At 38.4% G+C, this 24,777-nt stretch overlaps 1 protein-coding gene and 2 pseudogenes across 1 annotated transcript; 2 read left to right on the forward strand and 1 right to left on the reverse strand.

The window, feature by feature from the left end:
• Window positions 1-316: 316 nt before the first annotated feature.
• LOC140852646 (cinnamoyl-CoA reductase 1-like) lies at window positions 317-4,901 on the forward strand. Its single transcript, XM_073246202.1, has 6 exons — window positions 317-341; window positions 633-802; window positions 1,275-1,460; window positions 3,430-3,592; window positions 4,283-4,472; window positions 4,607-4,901. Exons 1-6 carry the CDS (start codon window positions 326-328, stop codon window positions 4,743-4,745), a joined length of 864 nt encoding a protein of 287 aa, XP_073102303.1. The 5' UTR covers window positions 317-325; the 3' UTR covers window positions 4,746-4,901.
• A 3,427-nt stretch (window positions 4,902-8,328) lies between these two features.
• On the reverse strand, window positions 8,329-10,806 carry LOC140854833 (uncharacterized; annotated as a pseudogene).
• Window positions 10,807-12,452: 1,646 nt separating this feature from the next.
• Window positions 12,453-13,152, forward strand: LOC140856951 (zinc finger CCCH domain-containing protein 20-like; annotated as a pseudogene).
• Window positions 13,153-24,777: the final 11,625 nt, after the last annotated feature.

Raw genomic sequence — 24,777 nt, forward strand, 5'->3', positions numbered from 1 at the left:
TAATGGCAGGACCATACCGCATTCTACTATAAAATGGGGTAAGGCAACAATTTTGGTAAGCTCTCTTCCTCTTGCTGAGCTCCTGATTTTTTCCGCTGTTGTCTAGTCTCCTCTCTGACTTGAGCGTCGGAGGATCTCCGTCGGAGGCATCTCCGGTCAATGAGGACTTTTCTTGCAGGTGCGCATCCCCGACGATCAGGCGACGAGGGGATTGGCCGCAACAGAGACCAATTGTTAACAGACATGCGAAATCTCTGAATTGGCCATATTATTTGCTGCATCTATTTGGAAGCTAAAGGTCAAAGTTAAGGTCTTGGATGCGATTATGTTAATGCCTGCATGTGAGTTTATTGATGATTATTTAGTTTAATTTATCTGGTTTCTTGACCATTTTGTTGTTTTCGTGTATTAGAACTTAACCTTAGAAAGGTCCTCTATAAACCCGTGGCTTTCGGGTCTTAGGGATCTTACCGCACGTAGAAACTTATCTTTGATTCGTGTTTTTTCAGGGGCTAGAAGATTGAATCTTTATTGTTAGCTCTATAGTTTTGAATGCATGAACCAATATTTCCATCTTATCTTGTTTAATCTAATTCATAACATATTCTGAAACCTGCTAAATTTGGCATCAGGTGATGAAAAGAATGCTCATTTGAAGAAGTTGGAGAATGCACCTGAAAACTTGCAACTCTTTAAGGCAGATTTGCTTGACTACAATGCTGTAGGATCAGCTATTGCTGGATGTGAAGGAGTATTCCATGTTGCTAGTCCTGTTCCTGCAATCGAAGTGCCCAACCCAGAGGCAAGATTCCCATTCAGCTCTATATCTTTCAGGATGCTTTGACGTACCTCACCTATGTCCTTCCAATTAGATACGAAATGCTTGTGAGTATATTGTGAGTAATCTTATATTTATTGTCATCATGGCCAATATTATATCAGTGTTGGATATAATGTACCCGTTTTTTTGTTCATGTGACAATAAGACAATGTTGGTGCACTTCTATGACTTGCTTGCTCATCAAGGCTTACAACTAAATGGAAGAGGTTTAAGGGTATAGAAATATTAAATGATGAGGATTATGTTTTCTGTATATTATGATGTCTTCTAATTGACTGTCTTCCATGATATATAGATGCACTTGTAAGAAGAAGGCAGTGATGCTTATATTTAGACCTTTTCAAATGTTTGGCTTTCCTATGCCATCAGGAAAGAACTGGGCATGTAGTGTGCCTTTTTTTCCCCGTCTTATGCAAACGGTACTACTTTGCAGGTAGAAGTAATTGTTCCAGCTGTAACAGGCACTCTAAATGTGCTCAAGGCATGCTGTGAGGCAAAAGTTAAACGAGTGGTTGTGGTGTCATCAGTTGCTGCTGTTACGAGGATTCCAAATTGGCCTAAGGACAAAGTGAAGGATGAGAGTTGCTGGTCAGACAAGGAGTACTGCAGAACAACAGAGGTGATTGACATAAAACATATGTATAATGCTATGTCATCAAGATCTTGAGGTCGCATAAAACGCAATTTTTTGCAAGACCATTTAGAGATATCAGTAGCTTACTGTTGTATGCTTGAATCGCATCGGTTATCATGAACAGATCTCTTCATTTTTGCTCTGTTTGTTGGCTTTCAGTTATTGTGAATTTTCTTTGTTTTATTTTTTGATTTTCAAGTTCATTTAAATTCTGTTGGCATGTAAGATGATATAGATTCCTGCTAACACATAAGATGAAATAGCTAGCTATGCTTGTAGGTGCAAAAGACTATATTAAGTTGCAATAAGAGGCTCGCAGTGGCTCCTTTTATTAACGAGGAATAAAGGAAGGGAAAAGACCAAACACAATGCAAGTGTCCACCCAAGTCTACTACAAGACTCCTAATCGCTTTCTGTTTATTATGTATGAATATGGACCTCAATATGGAGATCAACTTTAAATGGCAATATTCCTTGAAAATTCATATATTTCTGGTTATAATCTGACATGGCTAGAATATCTGGAGGAAGTTGGTTTGATTCTTAGTTTGGAATGATTTTAGCAGGAAGCTTCTTTTGTTTATTTTCTTATCCGGCCTACTTTTGTTTTATTGCAAGAGTGAGCTAGTCTTAGTAAAATACATAGTACACTGAGTCCATATGCATGGTTTGATATATGAAATATAAGTTTTCTATTATGAGAAGGTGGATGGCTTTCTTTTATGTATTACACAATAGCATAATAACTATTCTCACCAAGGATGACATATGCATTAGCAAGTATCAGGGCATGTTCATTATTACAGCACAAAAGTGGGTGCTTCAGAAATATGAAGCATGCTACCGGTTATGTTATGAACATGAAAGACAGCAATTGACTAATGTTTCACTAGATTTACGAGAAAAAATGAGTTGGTTAAGAATGTTCCCCGCCTACCCACCCCCCACTTTTTGCCTTTGCAGTGAAAGGTGGATTAAGGATGGTTGTCTTTAAGCAGTTAAATTTGTAATTTTGTGAAGAACTCATGGTTTGAGAGTATAGAAAAACTCTAGAACCTTAAAACTTCCATGAAATTCTCACTCACCTCAAAGTCCTAGACTGGTACATAGTATGGAACATTTTAATAGTTCGTAAGCTTCATCCCTAAGATGCTACAAGTGAACCTTGAAAATCTCTTCATATGGGCGAATTCAACAAATGGTTATTAACAAATGCTTTAAAGGCTTCTTTCATTTAAACTTAGGTAATTTCTTTTGGCTTAAACTTCAGATTTCTCCAAATTTTCTAACTTTTAACCCCTATATAGCTCCAAAGCTTCAGTCTGATATGGCTCAGGAAGAGCAGCAAAGGAACTCTGAGCTGTTTTGACTGCAATGTGATGAACAGTGTGTCATGCACCACCATGTAGAGCTTTTGAAGTAGAAGCCTATTCATTGTTGTGGAAGTACTTACGGCTCAATAAAGCAGACAAGTAGTTTTTTAGAAACAAGTGTGGCATGTGATGGTTAGTTGTTATTTTGTACTTGATGGAGCATTGATGGGGTATATCACCATTTTACCTTTTCATCATTCTTTGACTTAGGATGTTCTCACACACATGGCAGTAAGGCAACTTTCTTTCACATTAGCTCCCTACAATGATTTTAAAAGTTTGCCTATGTATTTAAGTTTTATCCATATGATCTTCTGGGTAAATGAATTGCAAGATTTATATGTTGTATACTCAACATGCGTGCTAGATGGCAGGTCTGCATCACACATGAAAGGTATGAAGTAAATCTGACCACATATTGTGCTTATATATCGAGTTTCATTCCCTTTATGTAATAGAACTTAATTTCCTTTGAATTGTTTAACTATTTGATGTAAATACTTTAGTTGTCTTACAAGGTATATCAAAGTATTTTGTCTGTTGGCTCCCTAGAACTTAGTCTCCATTCCATATGTTGCCAGAACTGGTATTGCCTTTCAAAAACGCTAGCAGAGAGTGAGGCACTGGAATACGCGGAGAAACATGGACTTAATGTTGTAACTGTCTGCCCATGTTTGGTTATTGGACCATTGCTGCAACCCACTGTGAATTCTAGCAGCTTGTTTCTCATCAATCTTTTGAAAGGTCTGTTTTGCCATTTCACTACAATCTCATTTTGTTGCATATATCTAAAAGAATGTCATATATTGATGCCATGATAAACCAAGAACAAGCAAGCCTTATGTACCCTATGATGTTCATACCATACAGTGGCGGTGAAGCTTATGTCATCTACTGACATTAACATCATGCATTTATTTTTTTTAGAGCTTGTCAAAGGACAAATCTTCAACACCCGCTGTTTCTTATACCTTTCATCAAACATGTTCTCTTACCATTCAGGGATCTCTTCCTCTTTGCATGCTATCTTTCTGTTCAATGGATCTCTTCCATTTTGCATGCTATCTTTCTGGGCATGTTCTAATAAAATGAAGGAAACACATCCAAAAACGAGAGAGAGATAGAGAGAGAGGTTCAGTTAGCACTTGCCAGTCTCCATTTATTACTATGACTAGCCTTAGTAAGCCAAGTGTAAAAAACTACGTATTTTGAAAAAAAAAAAAGAAAAGAACTAGGAACATTGGTCTCCTCTGTTTCTGCTGGTCATCTGTGATCTTGCCACCTGCATCAATCTTTTAGCTTCCATGACTTCGACATCCAGTTTCTGGCTAGATACATTTATCTACACCAGGAATGACTGACAGAATGCTTAAGCATGCCGTTTACTAGATACTGGGTTTTGCTTTTCACTTTTTTTTTAATAATTTTTTGCAGGAGTTCATGAGTCTGTGGAGAACAAACGCTGGAGCTTTGTGGATGTCAGAGATGTAGTCGATGCACTGCTTCTGGTATATGAGAAGCCAGAAGCATCCGGACGCTACATTTGTGCATCTCACAGGGTGAAAATTCGTGACCTGGTGGACATGCTTAAGAGCATGTATCCCAACTATAATTACCCTAAAACGTAAGCCTTCATTACCAACTAATTACCTTTTTTTGGGGGAAAAGGAGTTGGCAAAGCCCAGTGCAAAATGCATTTAGGAATTACCAACTAGTTGTCTGTAGTAAGTTCTCTGATCTTGAATATGTTGATGGCAGTTTTGTTGAGGTAGATGAAGGCAGCCTGCTGAGTTCAGAGAAATTAAAGATGTTGGGATGGGAATGCAGGAGGCTTGAGGAGAGCCTTAAGGACAGTGTTGAATGTTATCGAGATGCTGGTCTCTTGGGCAAAGATTGAATCACTCTACATCATTTGCCTGGTGATGATTGAAAAGCTTTTGTGGTTGTCCCAGTCTATCAGGGTCTGTTGAAAGCCATTATTGTAATGTAAACGTTATGAGCAAGACAATAAGCTGCAAGCTTGTGGTATATACTAGAAATAATGATTTTTTTCCTTTTTTTTTTTTTGGGCGTGTGTACATGTCTTGTTACAATTACTGTGCCAACCAGATGACCTGTTGAGTAGCCAATCCATAAACCCATTGGCAAGTAATAACTCTGGAACCTAGCACGCTGCAAATGTTTAGAAAGATGTGAGATTTGGTTGATTTTCCTGTCGTGTGTAAAGTGACTGGATTTTTGTCCCCCCAAAATGGTCATCCAAGCAGGCTTTATATAGAGGGCCTTCAAGCTACACATTTTCTTTAACAGAAAAAGGTGAAATCCCTTTTTGTTTACTAAATTCCTATTATCGTTGACATGCGCTTGCCTTGTTCCTCGTTTATTCTTGGTGAACTTACGGGAGGAACTTGAAGACCATCACTGTCAAGGATTTGCGAAGAACTTTTTGTTCATGGTGGCTGGAGAAGCAGTATTCATGTCTTTGCTCTAGGGGACTGGCTGTAGATTCTGTAGCACTTAAAAATTATTTACCTTGAGGACAAATTGGGCTGAGGAGGCCTGTCGGAGGGGCTGCTTAGGTTGAGCCCGAAGGACAAATGTCCCTGGATAAAGGCTTGGTCTTCAGATCAAACAAAATTAACAACATGAAGAAAGTGGTATGGAAAAGGTGGAAAGAGACTGAGGTTGCAGTAGGAATGCAAGGGAAAGGGGGAGAATCTATCGATTTGTTTCCTTTTTTTATCAGAAAGATATCATCAATCTATCAGGCCAATTATATGGAGAATTTTTAGCGTTCTCAGCCTAAAATTGGCTCAGTTACATGATCACATTCAAAATAAAAGTTGCCTGAAATGAAATGTTTGTAGCTTGCATCTGCTTGAATCTTGAATTTTGAAGGGTCTGTCATGTTAATTTATGTAGCTTTTCTTCCAGTGCACTATAATCCTACTAGTAAGTTTTCAGATTTCTTTCACGCTGCTAACTTGGGCAAAGCTGCCCTTATGTGTGTGTGTGTGTGTGTATGGACGACTCCAGAGATGGGTTAAGATGTGCATGCGAGGAAAGTGGAGACGGGATCATCAACCCGAACTTGTTATCTTCTGAGGTAGGATGAATGTTAATGCAGGAACCCCTGGTTCTAGTGGGACTGGGGATGTTGGAGTTTCTAGTGCTCCCAACTCTAAAGAGAAGGGTGAAGCTCCCATCTTGGCCGATCGAATCGAGCTCTTGGGCCCAAGTGACCAAGGGAGGCGATTTCTCTGATTCTTGTGGCTCAGTTACAGAAACTAAAGCAAATCACCGTTGATCAAGTGATCATTGACCTTAATCCTTCAGCATAGTCTTGCACACTGGCGACATGCTTTGTTTGGCAGATTCCTTGGTCGGCCTTTGCAGGTGGTGGAGCTTCAGCTCCAATTGACAAGCTGTGGCCTCTGACCGACCCATACTTGACATGGTTAGTGGCTTTTTATTTAAGTTCAATAATGACACAAACCAGGCTACAATGCTAATAGAGGGGTCTTAAATTGCTAACGGGTCGATTTCGATTTGATGTGATGGCGAGAGGAGTTTTCCCAAGCCTTGAAAGCAGCCATCATGATGGCATGGATTCAACTGGGGGAATTGTTGAAGTATTGGTATTAATAGGTAGGTCATCCAGGTGGCTGTGTATGTGGCGCGCTCGTTGAGGGTAGATGAAGAAATTGTTCACAGTGCTCGTTCTACCAATTTTTGGGGTTTCTAATCTTCACTAGGTAAAACGCACTGTATGATGGCTAAGCATGTCCTGGATCGCTTGCAAAGGAAAGTTTCCTATCAAGTCAAATTTATGCTTAGGAAACATGAGACATTTGGAGTGTTTGGATCAGTGTTCGCTGTACCGGTATCGATCGACGTATCGATGCCAGATCGGTATGGTACGGTATCAGTACCATATCGTACCGACATACGGTACATCCTGACGTATCGATCCGATACCGGTATATAATTTTTTTCGATTTTTAATTTTTTTTATTTTTAAAATTAATAATTGATAAATACAACCTCAATATGGCATTATATTGCATATTATTGACATATTTGGGTTCAATTTGGAGTTAGGTTGCGGTACAAAGATTCTTGATCCAAAATTTCAAACATATATTTATTTACATTATATTTCAACTATGTCATCTTAAAACTAAAGAAAAAATATATAAAATACGCATTAAAATGTATCTAAATATTTAAGTACAAAGCCAAATAACTGATATACGAACCTTAAGATGTACTCTGCATTTAATTTCTTGTCGAGTGTCTGTGACGCTCGTAGATATCTGGATCATCAACATAGTCTGAAGGGACATCAGTCCAACCCTCTAGCCAAGCTACACCGTACTCTCGAATATTCATCATCCCATAAGGCATCCTCTCTGGATTGTAAGACATCTCAGATCTCTCGCTAAAATTCTGACTCTGAGAAGTATCTTCGAGATGATGGTACGATTGTGGAGCCCATCCAAATATGCCAGTAGTAAAATCTGATCTTGGAGCTGCTCCAGGCTGCATAGGGTAGTAACCACTAGAAGATGATGCCTCGGATGCACCATATGCATATGGATTATTAGGTGGCTGTGGATAATAGGATCCATAATGCGAGGATGATCCAGATACATCCATGGATCCTACTCCACATGCAAGATCATCCGCAGCTGCATCATGTGCTGGACGACCTCTAGGAGCCCGTCATCTATATGAAATCGACTCCCCACGATCTCTACCGACTCATCCACCATGATCCCTATCCTGTGTGACATGCGTAAACTGAGACTCACTGGTGAATCGAATATCACCCTGTGGCTGTGTCTCATAAACGATGGTCTCCTGTCCTCCAGTTCCTCCCTGATCATCAGATCCATGACTACTACTATCAGTATCATCATCACTCTCCCTGGTATCCGTATCTGAACCAGATCGCTCTTGTACTCTCGAGAGTGGTGCACGTGCAACTGTCTTTTCCTTTCTCTCCCTTGTGCCCCTCTGTGACTGAGTTTCCTGTGATTGGGAGGATGGATGCCTTCTTGCTAGCTGCCGGGAGGAACATCTATATATCTCTCGCTCGAATCTCTAGAAAGATGTATCGGATAGAGAGTCATGTGATGAATGAGTCCCTTGTGTCTCCTCAGACTGTGGCTGATCAGCTGGAACCCTATATGGAATATTTTTTTCTGCCCATTGCCCTGGATCCACCCCGATCTCCCTTGCCACCACACTGGCTGGTCGTGGAGGGGATCCTGGCTCATCAAGCTCTGGCTCCTGCTGCTGACCTACAAGCCATCCGATGATCGGATCGTCATCCTCGTCGGCATAATCATCCAGCGTCGGATCAGTGTACTTCAACTGAACTTCCTCCTGAATACATTTTAGCCTCAACCTCAGATTATACTGAACATATACAAGATCGTCGATGTATTTTTATGTCAGATAATTTCTCTGTTTGCTGTGGATAAGGGCGAAAGTGGATTAATTACACTCACAACCACTAGCAGAGACCGTCTGAGAAAGAATACGGACAGCCATATGTCTCAAATTTTCTGCTGACGTTCCAAAATGAATCCACCATTCAGCTACAAAAGCAAAATTATATATCAAATTTGATGATATTATTAAGCAAAATTACATATCAATCTACATTGCTCATTATTGATATGTAATTTACCTGGATTCATCTGCTTTTTGCTTACGACAGCTGATGGGACTCCAAAATTGTCTGATCCCTCTCTAAACTGTTTCGTCTGAAATAAAATATATTTATTATTTATAAATATATCAGATCGAATTCAGTTGAATAATTACATCTGTTTTAAACTAGCACACCTCTTGCAGACACAACGACGCGATTTCTGGATCGGGCACCATCTTATATATGACATTGCGAAGAGCAGCAAGAAGCTCGCTATCCATATCTATCTCTGAAATAGTATACTGAAATCTCAGATTCAAGTAATAAGCTGCAAATAAATTTTAAGATTGATTAAGCATAATTTTATTTTATGCTTCGAAAAAATATTTTAAAATATTCTTGAATCCAAACTTACCAGCTAGATGCAAATCTCTGCCCATCTGATAGTCCCAACGGTGCTCAATAATGTTAATGAATTCTTGAGCATGCTTGGGATCATTCTCACTAATCTATTTCTTTGTCCTCTCCATCATATAATATAGGAAGCCCATCTGGAGGTATCTCTCGCTGTCTACGGCGCAAAGCACCTCATATAAAGGCTTGATAGCCTTCACTATCTTTTCAGCCCGCTGCCAAAATGACTGACTCGTCACCAAGTTCTCCACATGACTTCCATCAGTGCCGGCCCTCGCATATCTGCTCTCCTGCCATTCGGTACTGACAAACATCTGACGTAGGACTGTTTTCTTCTGAAGAAGACTATCAAGTGCTATGTAGTTGGTAGCAAACCGTGTGATACCCGATCATAAGATCTCCCCCTCAGTATACATCCGCATCAATGAAAGAACCCACGTGTGGTTGTAGATGAATCTAGTAATGGTCTGGGCAATCTCCACTACCTGCTGCACCCTGCGAATCTTTCCGATATCCATCAATATAAGATCAATGCAATGTGCAGCACATGGGGTCCAGTATATCTGCGGTCGCTGCTCCATCAGCAACTCTCCGGTAGCCTTATATTATGGTCCGTTATCTGTGATGACCTGCACGACATGCTGCTCACCCACTGAATCAATCACCTCCTCCATCAGACCAAGGATATATGTGGCATCGTGCATCTTATCTGAAGCATCGATTGATTTGTAAAAAAATATTTTTCCATCACAGTATGTCAAAAAATTAATGATGCTCCGCCTAGTAAGACCTGTCCAACCATCACACATCACTGTCAAACCGTATGTAGGCCATTTATTTTTGTAAGAAGTAATCCATCTCTGCAGATCCTCCTTATTGCTGTCAAGAAGCTGACCATAGATGTCCTTAGGTCTTGAAGGATCTACACCCTGGCCGGCAGCCTCTATGGCTGAAATAGCAGATCGGTAGTAAGGATTGGCTGCTGCATTTGCTGGAATATGGCTGAAATGAAACCATGATCCAATAGCTCGCCACATATCCTTCTTCTTATCTTTCTTCAGCATACTGTCAATTCTCTGCTGCTTTAAACCCTTGCTGGACAAAGTATGTGGATCCAAATCCTGAATGCTGGCTCCTGTTGGAATATCTCTGGAGGACCTCCTCCTACTGCCAAAAGTTTCCAACAAAGAAGACATGTTGCGTCTGCTCCCTCTACACCAGGCTCTCTGACTGAGGTAGTCCTCCTGAACTCTAATTCTCCCCTACCAGTCGCTGATCCAAATCCTGATTCATAGCATGATGGTCCGAATCGGTCTCTGTACCGGGCCATCTCCTCCTGCTGGTACTGATCCGCCAAGCTCGCATGAATGGCAGCCTTAATCTGTGCCTCCTCATCATCTGGAGCAGAAGCCTCCTCTGACTCTCTAGAGTGATAAGAAGGTGGCTCTGCAGCTCGACGGTCTACTTCGATCTTTTTCTGCTTTGTCCTTTCCTTCGCTGCTTTCGAATTAGCAAAGTGCTTTTTCATCAATTATCGGACCTCTTGCGGATATTTCCGACACATCGACACATCAGGATAACCACCAGCTAGATGCTGCTTCAACCTAGTCACTCCTCCTCCCTTGAACTCTGTGTTGCACCATTTGCATCTCCAATGATGCCGAGCCGAGAGCATCTCGCTATGATCCCAACCGATGTCACGCTCTTGATCTTTCTTCTTACTCATTTCTGCAGATATAATAAAATACTAATTATTTCGAATTACCTGTAATATAACACTAATTACATAAATTTTTTATTTGATAATATTTTTTACTATTTAAATATTTACAAAAAAAATTTCAAAAAAATCTCAAGTTAGATTCAAATATTTCAATTATTTTGAATCATTCTAAACATTATTCTCAATTTCAAAACTAACACTGATTTTTTATTTTTTTTATTTTTTTAATAATTTTTATATAAATAAATATATACTATAAAATAGCTGATTAATTAAAGTGAACGAACGACATGCTCTAAATTTTTTTCTTATAAATATATGTAAGTATAACAAACAACGATAGTTTAACGATAATTAAAATAATTATATATAATTTTAAAATAATTTTAATAATTATTTTAAAATTTATAAATTCAAAATAAATATGTTATATGCTTCAAATAATATTTTTAAATTAACTAAAATATAACACTATTTTTATATATTTTTTATTTTATAATTAAATTTTTAAATTTAAATAATTAAAAAAATATTTTTTTTATTTTAAATATTTGAAAAAAAATAGAAATTAGATTTAAGTAATTTGAATCATTCTAAACATGATTTTCAAACTCTAATTTTTTTCATAAAATTTAATTTTTTTTAATTTTTAAATAAATAAATATTTTAAAATATTTTAAAAAATATATAATTAATAAAAATTAATAATTTTGGTGTCATCATGTAGATCTTCCAAAGATCTATCACATATAATTAAATCATCCCAAAATCATAAAATTTTGATATGATTTTTTCTTATTTTCATTTTTTCTCATTCTTATCCTATTTTTAACAACAAAAATTAAAAAAAATATATTTACTAAAAAAATAACACATTATCTTACCTCCGGCCAAAGATCAACCTCTCCTCGAACCACTCCTGCAATTTGACAAAATTTTTTTCTTTTTTTCTAATTTTTCGGAGGTCTCAACGATTTTGTTGAGACCTTCGGACCCTCGGGAGTTCTCTGAGATATCTCAGAGAACTCCAAAGTAGGTAAGACTTTTTATGCATGTGATCTCCGACCCTCCCCTCCCCCCCTCCCCCCTCGTCACTTTTGGCACATGGGGTGTCGGTACGGTTCGGTTCACATCGAACCGGATCGAATCGGACCATACTGTCCAGTTTTGGATGGTATGGAAGTGAACCGGACCGAACCGCTCGGTTCGGTACCGGTTCGGGCTGTTTCTCGAAAAAAAGGTCCGAATCAGACCGTTTGAGCACCAGTCTGGCTCGGTACGCCCTGTACCGAACGGTTAGGCCCGGTACGACGAACCCTGGTTTGGATATTCTTGCAAAACTATCATGTAGGAATGTGGTATCTTTGCTTGCTTAGCCTAAAGTTTCCTAAGATTGCATCTGATAGCTGCAATCTATTCAAATTATCGATAATTTAAAGTAGGCCCATCAGATTATTATGTTTGATATGTTTTTCTGATGGCAATCGAGATTACCTTCCAGAAGGTAATCCAGATAGCTTTGGAGAGTGATGGCTATCCAGATTACCACTTATTTGTCAATATTATAAAAAAATTTTTGGACGACATTATCCATAAAAAAAAAATCATATAAAACCCACTTTTCCACCCCCTCCTCCGGTGGCTCTCACCCTCCCTTTTTTCTCCAAACTCTCCCATGCCCTCGCTGCCCTCGATCGCCTCCCCTCCGCCCATGCCCTCATCATCTCTGACGATGGCCTCCACTTCTATGCTGGCATCGATCTCTCCTTGCTCGCCTCCATCACCACTGCCTCCTCCTTCGATGACCCAACCGCCGTCTCCAATTCTGGAAGACCAACCATTGCGAGCGCGGCAATGCCTACGACCTCACCTATGGGATCTTCGAGAGTTGGCTCCATCCGACGTGCTATCGTACCCAGCCTTGCAAGACGACATCGCTTGCTGCCGCCTTGTCTGTTTTTCACACACACCCCCACCTAGCTTCGCTTCCTCCCCCAAAGCTCTCGATCGCTGCCGCAGGTTGCTCCTTCGTACGATGGAGCATCGACCCGATGGTCCAAGAATTTGATCACCTCACTGAGGTCGACTCTGATATCGACCTCGATGTCGCCAATGTCAAAATCACCGTTGGTGTTGTCGGTGAGGGTGGAGGTGGTGAACGAGGTCCTAGCGGAGATGAGGAAGCTACAGCTGAGCAAAGCGAGGTCGATATCGTATTCTTCAAGGGTTGGGATGGAGAGTAATGGCGGGTTTGGTTCGTCAAGGGGTGTTAGGGTGTTCAGGGCAGGTTTTGTTAGCTTGCCGGTGATGCCGATGGCGACGAGCGATGGAGGGCATGGGTGGGGAAAGGAGGCAGCAGGAGAGTTCAGGAGGAAAATGAGAGGTAAGTTGTTCGAGAGTTTGAAAAAAAAGGAGTCGGTGGAGGAGTGTTCGAACACCGATAGAGTCAGCAGCACTGCCATGGGGTTGTCAAATTTAGGATAGATTTCAAAGTTGGTGAAGTAATGGCCAAATCGGTACTTATCCGACGGATAGTCGCTGTCGGATATGAAAATGCTGCCGATTTAGTGCTCATAGGGCGGCGAGCCTTGGCGTTGGAGGCCAAGGTGATAGGGCTCATCTCGAGGATTTTTTCCTCTCGTAGGCATATTTTGAGAATTTTAATTTAAATTTAAAAAATAAAATCAAACACTTACACAATAATTCAAAATTTTATAAAATTTTATGGGGATATTTTGAAATTTTGATTTTACATTAGCAGTAATATGATTGTCATACCAAACATGTCAGTCAAGATTCTCAGTAATTTTACTACAATGTTATCTATAAGTGCCAAATATAGTAATCAATATTATTGATAATTTAATGATGATAATTTATCTTGAAAGCAATCCAAATTATCTTTTAAAATTGTCTGACAATGCATCAAACGCAATCTAAAAACCTATTTTTAAGTTCAAAATTAAATCCCAGCCGATAGGCTTGTTGGTCTGTGGGGAAAAAGATCCATGAAGATCACTTTTTCTTTCTCATAGAATTTGAGTTGTGCAAATGTCGGGTTGATATAGGCCATACCTAAATAAACTGTCCAGTCCGCAAATCCAGCAAGCAATCCAGTCTAATCCTGCTGGATTTTCCAAATACACCCCAAACAAGATCTTAGGCGAGAGAATTGTTTGCAATATATGTCGATCTACTAGAGAGGGTTTTCAGCTCATACTTGAATCTCGTGAGTCTACTTCTATTACTGATCCTTGTATGTTGGATTGTCCTATTAACCTTAAACTTATCTTTTCAATACTGTAGATGCTATCAACTCTACTTCTGTTTCTGCTTTTATTCATAATAGTATTTGGAATTTACATCTTTTACAATAATATCATGGCTCTCACTTAACATTATATGGGGATTTCTTTTTCATATACTTAACAGTTGATAGGGTTGTTTATACTTTTCTGTCATATGATGCTGTTCAAACTCATGGTTAACATATTAACATTGGCATGGTTGGGCCACTCTGCAGAAGTTGCCTTTTGTGCTTGGTTTTTCTTTATTTAATGGAAAACACTTTGGAATAAATTTCATGCGAATCTTAAGCTTCATGCTCTATATTTTACATTTGGCTCCACTTGTCCAAGTGTGGATCGCAATCAGAGTCTGCGGAGCATTTGTTTTTCAATGTAGCAAGGTGGCCTTGATTCATATATAACTCCATCGAGGGAATCTCTGAGATGGATGCCTGTCAATTGGGAGGATGCTATTCAAGGTGGTTGGCTTTCTTTGGGCAGCTTGTCTAGATCCTTGTCAGGGTATGGCTCTCATGGGCAATACTTTGTGGGGGAAGGCTTGGAATATGCTGGCATTTGGTGGTCCTATATCTCTTCTCAAGCCAACTTTTCTCGGGCTTTGGCCATGGCAAAAGATTACCATCATACTCAGCCTTCCAAGCTAGTGGCCAACGAGGATCTCGAGGACACCTCTCCACGAGATGGCTAAACTTAATTTTGATAAGTCTTTTCTTCCGAGATGTATGTGATTTTTGACTATAATTAAAATAGAAATTAGAACCAAAATGAATGAATTGGAATAAAAATCGCAATGACCATGCAGTTGATTCATAACTAGAATCGGAATATGGTTTGAATATTCTAGGAGAGTCGGGATTGGGATTTTGAGGATGAAGGCATTCCCAACTCCCTTGGGATTAGAATTGGAGTTAGAATTGAAATGAGAATCTGATGCTTCCTAACCAAATGTTCTCGTTCTCATTTCAAAGCCCAACTTATCCTAACCAAATATGTCGTGGTGGAATTGAAATTGTTGCTCAAATCCCAATGGACACTTATGTTTTGCTTTAGTATACGTAGCATTAGCTTTAATAACAGAAACAATAGCTTTTCTCTTGTGTTTGGTTCGCATCATGATAGAGAGGGTAAATGGGATTGGAAAGATGGATGGTCTTTATCCATAATTTGATCCAAAAAATCTTAAAATAAATAGATAAAAAAAAGAGAATTGTTCATCCATCTTAGTCCACTAATTTGCATGCTCCCAAAAAATGGATAGAGTATGTAATGGATGGATAGAATCTACATTTGATAAAATCACATCTTATTAATTTTTTTGACAAAATCCTAACATTTTTCACTTTTTCATTTATTATATATATATATATATATAAATAAAATTTTATCTATACTATTAACCTTATAGCATTAAATTTTATTATTAATTATTTTAATTTTAGTATATAATTTTTATTATTATAAATAAATAAATGAAATTGTCTTCTATTTTTCTATATAGATTCAATATTTTTAGTTAACTATTTATATAAATTTAATTAATTATTTAAATTAAATTATTAATCAATTATATAATTAATATATATAAATATATTAATTCATGTATGTTAATTTATAAAATTATTTATTAAATTAAATTAATTAAAATTAAATATTTATATAATGCTTATATAATCATAAACTATAAAAATTATAAATTTATATATTGTCCTACTTTTTTAGTATAAATAATAATAATATCTTGTATCAAAGAGTAGTTTAATAAAAATGTTCTTCAAATATCATCCATCTTTTTTTTTATTTTTTTCATACCGAATAAAATAGAAAATCATTCCCATCCATGAATAGGCACTGCTAATTCAGTTGGCTTCTAGATATCTCATAACATGCCATCCTCATTACAAATACATGGTCTGATATGGTTTTGAGAAATACAGTCCGGTATTTTACACAACTCATATAAGAAAAAAAAGGGGTAAAGGTCTGGTGCTTTTCAGAGCCAAATAATGGACCTAGCAATTTCTTTCCTTCCTTGTTTTTGGCCCTATGCTTTCTCTTGTGCAGGTGACTCCAGATTGTTTTCATGCTGCTTTCTACATGGACTATGCTTCTTACATCATTTTCTACCTTGGCTGATTGAAAAAAACCCTCCATTAAAACTTATATACTTTGCATCAAAAATTAAGAAAAGAATGTTATTGAGTGTATGGACTAGTCACAGATGAGTTGGTTTCCCTTGTTTAACATGATAGGTTCAACCTCCACCCAGAATAATTGCAATGTGTGACCGGTTTGTCTTATAATGTGGCACAGGTGACTTACCTGTTCTTGAGCTCTAGTTCAGTTTACGCATCAGGTTTTGAGGCTGATCCCTTCGTATCTCTTTCACGAGTATAAACGGTATAACAGTTGTGTAGTTTATCTATTTAAACTTAAAAAAAAAGGTTTCTATTGCAACCACCATCCTTCCGAGGGTCTAGTAAAAAAATTTGGACCTCTTGTGGATCTTGGACAGCTTCTGTGAGCTACAAATATTATTTTCCATGAAAAGCATGGGAGAAATCTTCTAGTTTACATATGGTTTTGATGAAAACATTGCAGAAATCTTCTGCTTTTTATATGGTCATCTGTCAGTGACCAACAGCATTCGAAGGCTTGAAAAAAAAAAAAAAAACAGCATTTGAAGGTTTTGTCCTAGGGATGGCAATGGGTAGGATTTGGGTCGAATATTGTACTATCTATCCCCAAATCCGAACTTAATACTCTATACCCAAATCCTATCCAATACCCGATCGGGTAAGAAAAGAGATATCCATCCTCATACCCAACGAGTTCGGGGATACCCACGAATAACCCATGTTTCCATACCCAATCTATACCCACCCCATGCCTATTTCATATCCAAAAAAAATAAACAACCAAAATAATTTTATGCATATTATCAATCAAAACAAAATTACCAATTCAACATAGAACATAATTTATATTTTCAGATTTATAAAAATCAAACATAGAAATAGAATTATAATTATAGAATATATAAATAATTAAAATAATTTTATACATATTATTAACCAAAATAAAATTATCAAAACAGAAATATAAACATATATATTCGGATATGGGTTTGGATATTATCCATACCTGTAGGTTCGGATCGGGTTAAGGTAGAAAACAATACTACCCATATCCTACCCATACCCGTACTATAATTTTCAGATTTTATCCGAACTCGAACCCAAATCCGATCAAACCCTATTTTTCGAGTTTGACCGGATTTGGGTAGCATTCATACCCATCGGGTCGGATCAATTTTGCCATCTCTATAATTTATCCTTACGTTCTCTTTCTTAAGAGCCAATTTTTTTATAGATAAAAAATTTAGCTAAAAATTTATATTTTTTTTGGATAAATATTTTTCAGATAATATTTAGACAAGAAAATAATTTATTCATCTTCTTCTTTTATTTATAAAAAGTGGCGAGGGAATCCATTATTCATGTTCTTTTGTATTACTAATTTTGTAAATAAATTGCTAAGATCTGTCCATATTTTTCATAATATCTTTTATTATATATATTAATATAGTATAATATTTTTTATTATAATATATTATATTTTATATGTTATAATATATATTGTTGGGATAAGTCAACCGACCTCCGACTCTATCTCTACATCGGCCGTATAAACACATTATATCGACTCACCTACCAATAGTCAACTACTATCAACAATCAGCTAACAATTTGATTAACTTCTGACCGAAAACTATCGGCATATCAGAGTTACCAGCCGATACACATTCGGATTTTCTACTGATTTATCTCTACTAACTTATCAGTATTACGGACATATAGTCGGCCTATCTGCTCAACATATCTTAACCATTATGAATGATTATAGACTATGTGTTACAGTCATTAATGGGAATAAACAGCCCACTAACTCCATGATTATGGCCCGATAATCTAGCGCCATAAAAAGTGAGACCACGTGCTTAAAGGTTATATCAGAATCATCTATAAAAGGAGAGGTAAACGAGCAGTACGGATAAGATAATTCTGAGCTAAGACTCTGCCACTCTCAAGATTCTTATTAGCTATTCACCAACCTCTTTCTGACTTAAGCATCGAAACATCTCCGCCGAACACAACTCCAGTCTGTGAGGACTTTGTCTTGCAGGTGCTCTTCACTGGCGATAGACGACAAAGAGTTGGCTGCAACAGATTGGCACGTCAGATAGAAAAAAGACTACAGTCAACCATGTCGAGAACCAGAGCTCAACACTCGACTGGATTTGCGAGGCAGTCTTCCCATCGAAAAGATGTTCCTCTCCTACCTCCAGTGGCAGAACTCAGTTTTTCACATCCTGTGGTCACCATAAATGTACAGATTGCTGCACTCATGCAGTAAACCCAGCAGTAGTAAACCCAGCAGCAGCAGCAGCCACCAGTGGAGCAACCAACGGCTCAGTTGGTGCCATCTAAGCACAGTCGCCGTCCTTCACGGCGCTCACCCTCCTCATCTCCGAAGTGACCATATCGACACTCTCATTGAGATAGACAATCGCATTCTTGGCACTCTCATCGTGCCACCCACCATTCACGGCGTTCTCCCTCTCCTCGTGCACACAGTATCAAGAAGGAAAAACAGCCGCGGATGCCTTCTGCTTCTCCTTCTTCGAGCTCTTCAGGGGTTCCACCCCCAAAGTTTTTCAGCAATGGCGGCTTGACGATTATGAATACAAGTTTCAATAAATTGATCATCAGCTCGTCCGACTTCAAGTGGAAGGTCGAAAATTTTTCAATGACTACGACTTCCACACTGTCCAGCCTCTCTCTCAACGTATCTTGGATAAATCGATTCTCTCTCAATTCAAGATGCCACAGATAGAGTCATACAATGGCTCCACCGATCCGATCGATCATTTGGAGAGCTATAAGGCTCTCATGATGATCCAGGAGACAACCGATGCCCTCTTATGCATTGGCTTCCTGATAACTCTTCGAAAAGCTGTTCGAGTCTGATATTTCGAGACTCAGTCAGAGAGCATTAACTCTTTCGAGCAGCTTGAACATTCTTTCATGGCCCACTTCAACACAAGCCGAAAGCCGCAACAGATATCTGATAGTCTCTTCTCAATCAAGCAAGGTGAGACAGAGACACTGAGAGACTTTATAGCTCGTTTCAATACAGCCACACTTGAGGTCAGGGACCTCAACGAAGATATGGCTATATCGGCCATGAAAAAGGGTCAGAGGAAAAAAGTCAGAAGAAGAAACAAAAAAAAGTGAAGTTCCGATCAAATCAAGTAGGCTATCTGTCAACAAGCGAGCTTCACCTTGACGACGGTGTCCGAAGCCGAATAACTATTGCAGGTAAGACTCCTACACTCCTCTCTCTGCTCCCCATGCACAAATCCTGATGGAGATCAAAGGAGAGGAGTACTTACGACATCCTCCGCTAATGAAAGCACCATCGAAGAGCCAAGATAAGAAGAAGTACTGTCGGTTTCATCGTGATTACGATCACAATGCCGAACAGTATATCCAGCTCAAGGATGAGATAGAAGTCCTGATTCGATAAGGCTACCTCAAAAAATTCTAAAGGGATCAATCGACTCAACCTCCTGCTGACCGACAATCTCAGCCACAAACTGAGAAGACTATCAATAATCGGTCGACTACAGGAGTGATCAATATGATCTTCGGACGATCAAACTGGAGGACAACTTTCAAAGAAGAGTCAGTAAAAAAATGACGACTCGACAATGTAATTACTTTTTCGAAAGAAGATGTTCAGAGAATTCAAACTCTCCATGATGATGCTGTCGTTGTCTCGACAATGATAGCTAATTATGATGTAAAAAAAATTTAGTAGATAATAGAAGCTCTACAAATATTTTATTTTACTCGATTTTTTTTCGAATGTGACTACCAACTGATCGACTTAGAAGAGTCTCGATGCCATTGATCGATTTCACAGGAGGTGCAGTCACTGTGGAGGAAAAAATCACTCTCCTATTAATCACAAAAATTGAACCACAATAGAGTACTGTTCTTATGACATTCACAGTTGTTCGATTTTTCTTGACTTATAATGCCATATTCGGACGACTTGGTCTAAATGCTCTGAGAGTAATAGTCTCGACTTATCATCTACTAGTCCGATTCCTGACAAAAAATGGAGTCAGAGAGATGCATGAAAATCAACAACTTGCCCAATGCTGCTTCCTAGTTTTCATACAAAATAATCAACCCAAAGACTCTTTGTTTATCGATAAATTAGATCAAAGAGAAAATGAAGAGAGGGGTGAACCAACCGAATATCTGATTTTCATCCCATTAAAAGAAGAAGATCCTGAGAAGACGGTCCAAATTGGATCACAGCTGTCTGATCCGGAGTGGCAGTAACAAATAAATCTACTCAGAGCAAATGTCGATATTTTTGCTTGGTCGGTTACTAATATGCCAGACATTCCTTCGAAAGTAATAATCCATCGACTCAACATTGATCCAAAGATTAAGTCAGTGAGACAAAAGAAAAGGCTTTTTACTCCTGAAAAGCAAAAGGTCATCGACGAAGAAGTCAACAAGCTCCTCACAGCTGGCTTTATTAGAGAAACTACCTATCCCGATTGGCTCACCAATGTAATGATGGTGAGAAAAGCCAATAAAAAATGGAGAATCTACATCGACTACACAAATCTAAATGAAACTTGTTCGAAAGATAGTTTTTCTTTATCAAAGATTGATCAACTAGTTGATGCAACTTCGGGACACTGACTCTTAAGCTTCATGGATACCTTTGCAGGCTACAATCAGATTCAGATGGCATCCGAAGATGATGAGCGTACAATCTTCGTAACCGATAAAGGCATCTACTATTATAAAGTAATGCCTTTCGATTTAAAAAATATTGAAGCCACATATCAATAGCTAGTCAACAAAATTTTCAAGATATAGATTAGGCAAAATATGAAAATGTATATGGACGACATGTTGGTGAAAAGCCCTCAAACTACTGACCATGTTCGAGACCTAGAAGAAGCCTTCAGCACACTTCGATGACATCAAATGAAGCTGAACCCGACAAAGTGTACGTTTGGAGTAATTTCTGAAAAGTTTCTCGGATTTCTTGTATCACAACGATGAATCGAAGCCAATCACGAGAAGATAAAGGCTATCATCAACATGAAGCATCCTAATTTTAAGAAAAAGATATAGCAGCTCAACGAAAGGGTCGCCGCACTCAACCAATTCATATCAAGGTCGACAGAAAGATGCTTGCCTTTCTTCAAGATCTTGAGGCATTCAAATGACTTCATATGGTCAGACGAGTGTTGACAATCCTTCGAAGACCTAAAAAAATATTTGACATCTCCACCGCTGCTAACAAAATCAAAGGTCGGAGAAACTTTGTATCTCTACTTGGTGACGTCGATGGAAGCAGTCAGTTCGATGCTTATCCAAGAGGATGAAAACTAAATTCAAAGATCAATCTACTACACTAGCAAGGTGCTTCATAATGCTGAAGTGAGATATTCACAAACAGAGAAGATGATCTATGCTCTGATCATATCATCACAGCAACTTCGTCCATACTTCCAAACACACTCTATTATCATCTTGACAGATCAGCCATTGAAGATAATTTTATACCGACCTAATACGTTGGATCGCATGGCAAAGTGGGCAATAATGCTCGATGAATTTGATATACAATATCGCCCACGTCCATCAATGAAGGCACAAGCTTTGGCCGACTTCGTCGTTGAATGTACAATACCTGATAATAAATCTGAAGATGAAGCCGATAACAAAATAAAATAGGCCACGACTCTCAATCCCGACTTAACGTCAGTATGGGTGCTACTATTGATGGAGCATTTAATGCACAAGGTAGCAGAGCTGCTTTCATCCTCACAAATTTTGAAGGGGTTATAACAGAATATGCCCATCGATTCAATTTTAAAGCTTCGAATAACCAAGCCGAATATGAAGTACTCTTAACCAGCTTAAAAATTATCAAGAAACTTGACATCGACAGTCTGAAGGTCTTCACTGACTCACAATTGATTGCTGGACAGGTTAAGGATGAGTTTGAAGCCCGAGACCCTATCATGATGAAGTATCTTCAGAAGGTGAAAGATATAACTTCAATATTAAAGTATTTTGAAATCTTTCACATCCCAAGAACAGAAAATGCTCAAGCTGATGCACTTTTGTGACTCACAACCTTTTCTTTCAACTCGCTAGATTGGACATTCGTCGAATGCCTTGAACAGTCGAGTATTGATAAAGTCAAGAAAGTGCTACAAATCACTGATGAATCAAGTTGGATGGATCCGATTGTCCAGTACTTGACTGATGGAACTCTCCTTATGGATCCTTCAGAAGCCAAACAACTCAGATGGATGGCCTCTCAATATATTTTAATGAATGATCATCTATACAAAAGGTCGTTATCTGTTTTCTTACTGAAGTGTTTGGGACCAACAGATGTCGACTATGCACTCAGGAAGGTCCATGAAGGAATTCATGAAAATTATTTGGGGGGCAAATCTCTAGCTTACAAGATCCTACGATAAGGATACTATTGGCTCATTATGAAGAAAGATACAGTTGAACTTGTCCGAAGGTGTGAACCATGTCAGAAATATGTAAATATATAACACCAACCGGCAAGTCAGTTGACATCAGTTGTTGCGCCATGGCCCTTCACACAATGGAGGATTGACATACTTGGTCCTTTCCCTCCGATATCTGGTCAGAGAAAGTTTATAGTGGTCACCATCGATTACTTCACCAAGTAGATGGAAGCTGAACCTCTGGCATAAATCACTGAAAACAAGATAGAAGACTTCATTCAAAAATTAATTATATGCAGATTTGGTTTATCACACACCATCATCACTGATAATGGTCGACAATTCGACAATCAAAATTTTAAAAAATTTTATGTAAAATTTCATATTACACACAAACTTACATCAGTTAGCCATCCACAATCCAACGGAGAGGTGGAGGTAATTAATAGAACGATTCTGCATGGACTCAAAATCAGACTGAATGAAGCTAAAAGTCTCTGGGTAGAAGAATTATATCCGATCTTATGGGCATATCGAACGACTCCTCGCATACCAATGAGAGAATCATCATTTAATCTGGCTTATGGAATAGAAGCGATGATCCCACTTGAGATCAGATTACCATCAGCAAGGGTAGAGCAATACAGTGAACCGAGCAACTCAGAATATCAGAGAGCTGATCTAGATCTACTTTTAGAAGTCCGACAGCAAGCTCAAGTTCGGATGGCAGCCTATCAGCAAAGGGTAGTCCGGTATTATAATGCAAAAGTCAAACCAAAGGTCTTCCATCCTGAAGATCTAATTCTAAAGAAAGCAGAAGTCTCAAGACCTCTTGACCAGAGAAAGTTATCTCTGAACTGGGAAGGACCTTACAAGATAACTGAAATGCTTAGATCGGATGCATATCGGCTAAAAATTCTAGAAGGAGTAACCATCCTCCGAATATAAAATACTGATAATTTGAAAATATATTATCAATAAAGTTGTCCGTGTATACATTATTCAGAATGAAATATTGAATTTCAGAATCACAAGTTTCAGTAAACTATAAAGTGGTAATAGACCGACAGATGGACGGTCAATTCTTATCGACTATATTTTAATTTTTTACTATAAAAATTGATGCATCGACTATATTTTGGCTTTCACTATAAAAACTAAAATACCGACTATATCTCAGTACCGAACATATTTCGACTTTTCACTATAAAAGCCGAGCCTAGTTGAACGACTATTATGCCGACTTAGTCTTAACTAAGCAGAATGCTATGCCAATATGATCCAAATTAAATTAAAATTATACCGACTCGACTACGATCGATCGAAAGATATTTAGCTTGCCATCGATTATCAAATAACCTGACATACTAAATTCGACTAAGATCGGACGAAGGATATTCGATTTATTATCGCTTATCCTAATATTTAAGTACGTCAATGGATGTTTGATTAATGAATGAATCCTATAATTACTATTAAATATTTGACTTGTCGATCGATATTCGCTAATTAAAAAATAATTCTACGACATTGCAGATATACAAAGAAGAAGAGTCTATACTTGAAAAAAATTTTCATTCATTCATTGAAAAGAAAGTTATAAAATTAGACCGAAGTTCGATTACAAAATTTTTTGAGTACAAAAAGAACACAAAACATTGCACTGATCATCAGTCGCCATCTCCATCTCTTTGCTCTGATGTAGCATCGGAGACTTGCACAATTTCTGATGCTATCGGTGCTCCATCTTCAATCGACGTGGCTTCTTCAGCAGCTCCATCTTTCGAGACGGGAGGGACGATGCTGCTCAAGTCAAGATCTGGGTACAACATTCCGATCGTATCTCAACCGTCTTCGTATCTGACGCAGTAAGAGGCGAACCCGCCATCGAGGATCTCTTCCTTGAACTCTTCTGAATTCTTGAAGTTCTCGATGGCATGATTCAGAGCCTCCCTTACCGACTCTACTTTCGCTCTCGCCAGCTGTACGTCAATTCTTACGAAACCCGATTCATCATCGGTCAGTGCTAACCTTTTCAAAGTGGCCCGATGTCTTTCACGTTCAGTTTTGAGTTCGTTGATGCACTCGTCCCTCTTCCTTCAAAGTTGATGGATAGAATGCTTCTTGCTCTTGATCCTCGACTCAAGAAACAAGATGCCTTGACGAGCCGACTCAAGTTGGGCTCCAGAAGATTGAAGGTTGGTGGTCAGATAGGAGACTTCCTCCTGAAGT

This window comes from Elaeis guineensis, chromosome 1 (assembly GCF_000442705.2).
Source record: "Elaeis guineensis isolate ETL-2024a chromosome 1, EG11, whole genome shotgun sequence".
NCBI classification, from domain to species: Eukaryota; Viridiplantae; Streptophyta; class Magnoliopsida; order Arecales; family Arecaceae; genus Elaeis; species Elaeis guineensis.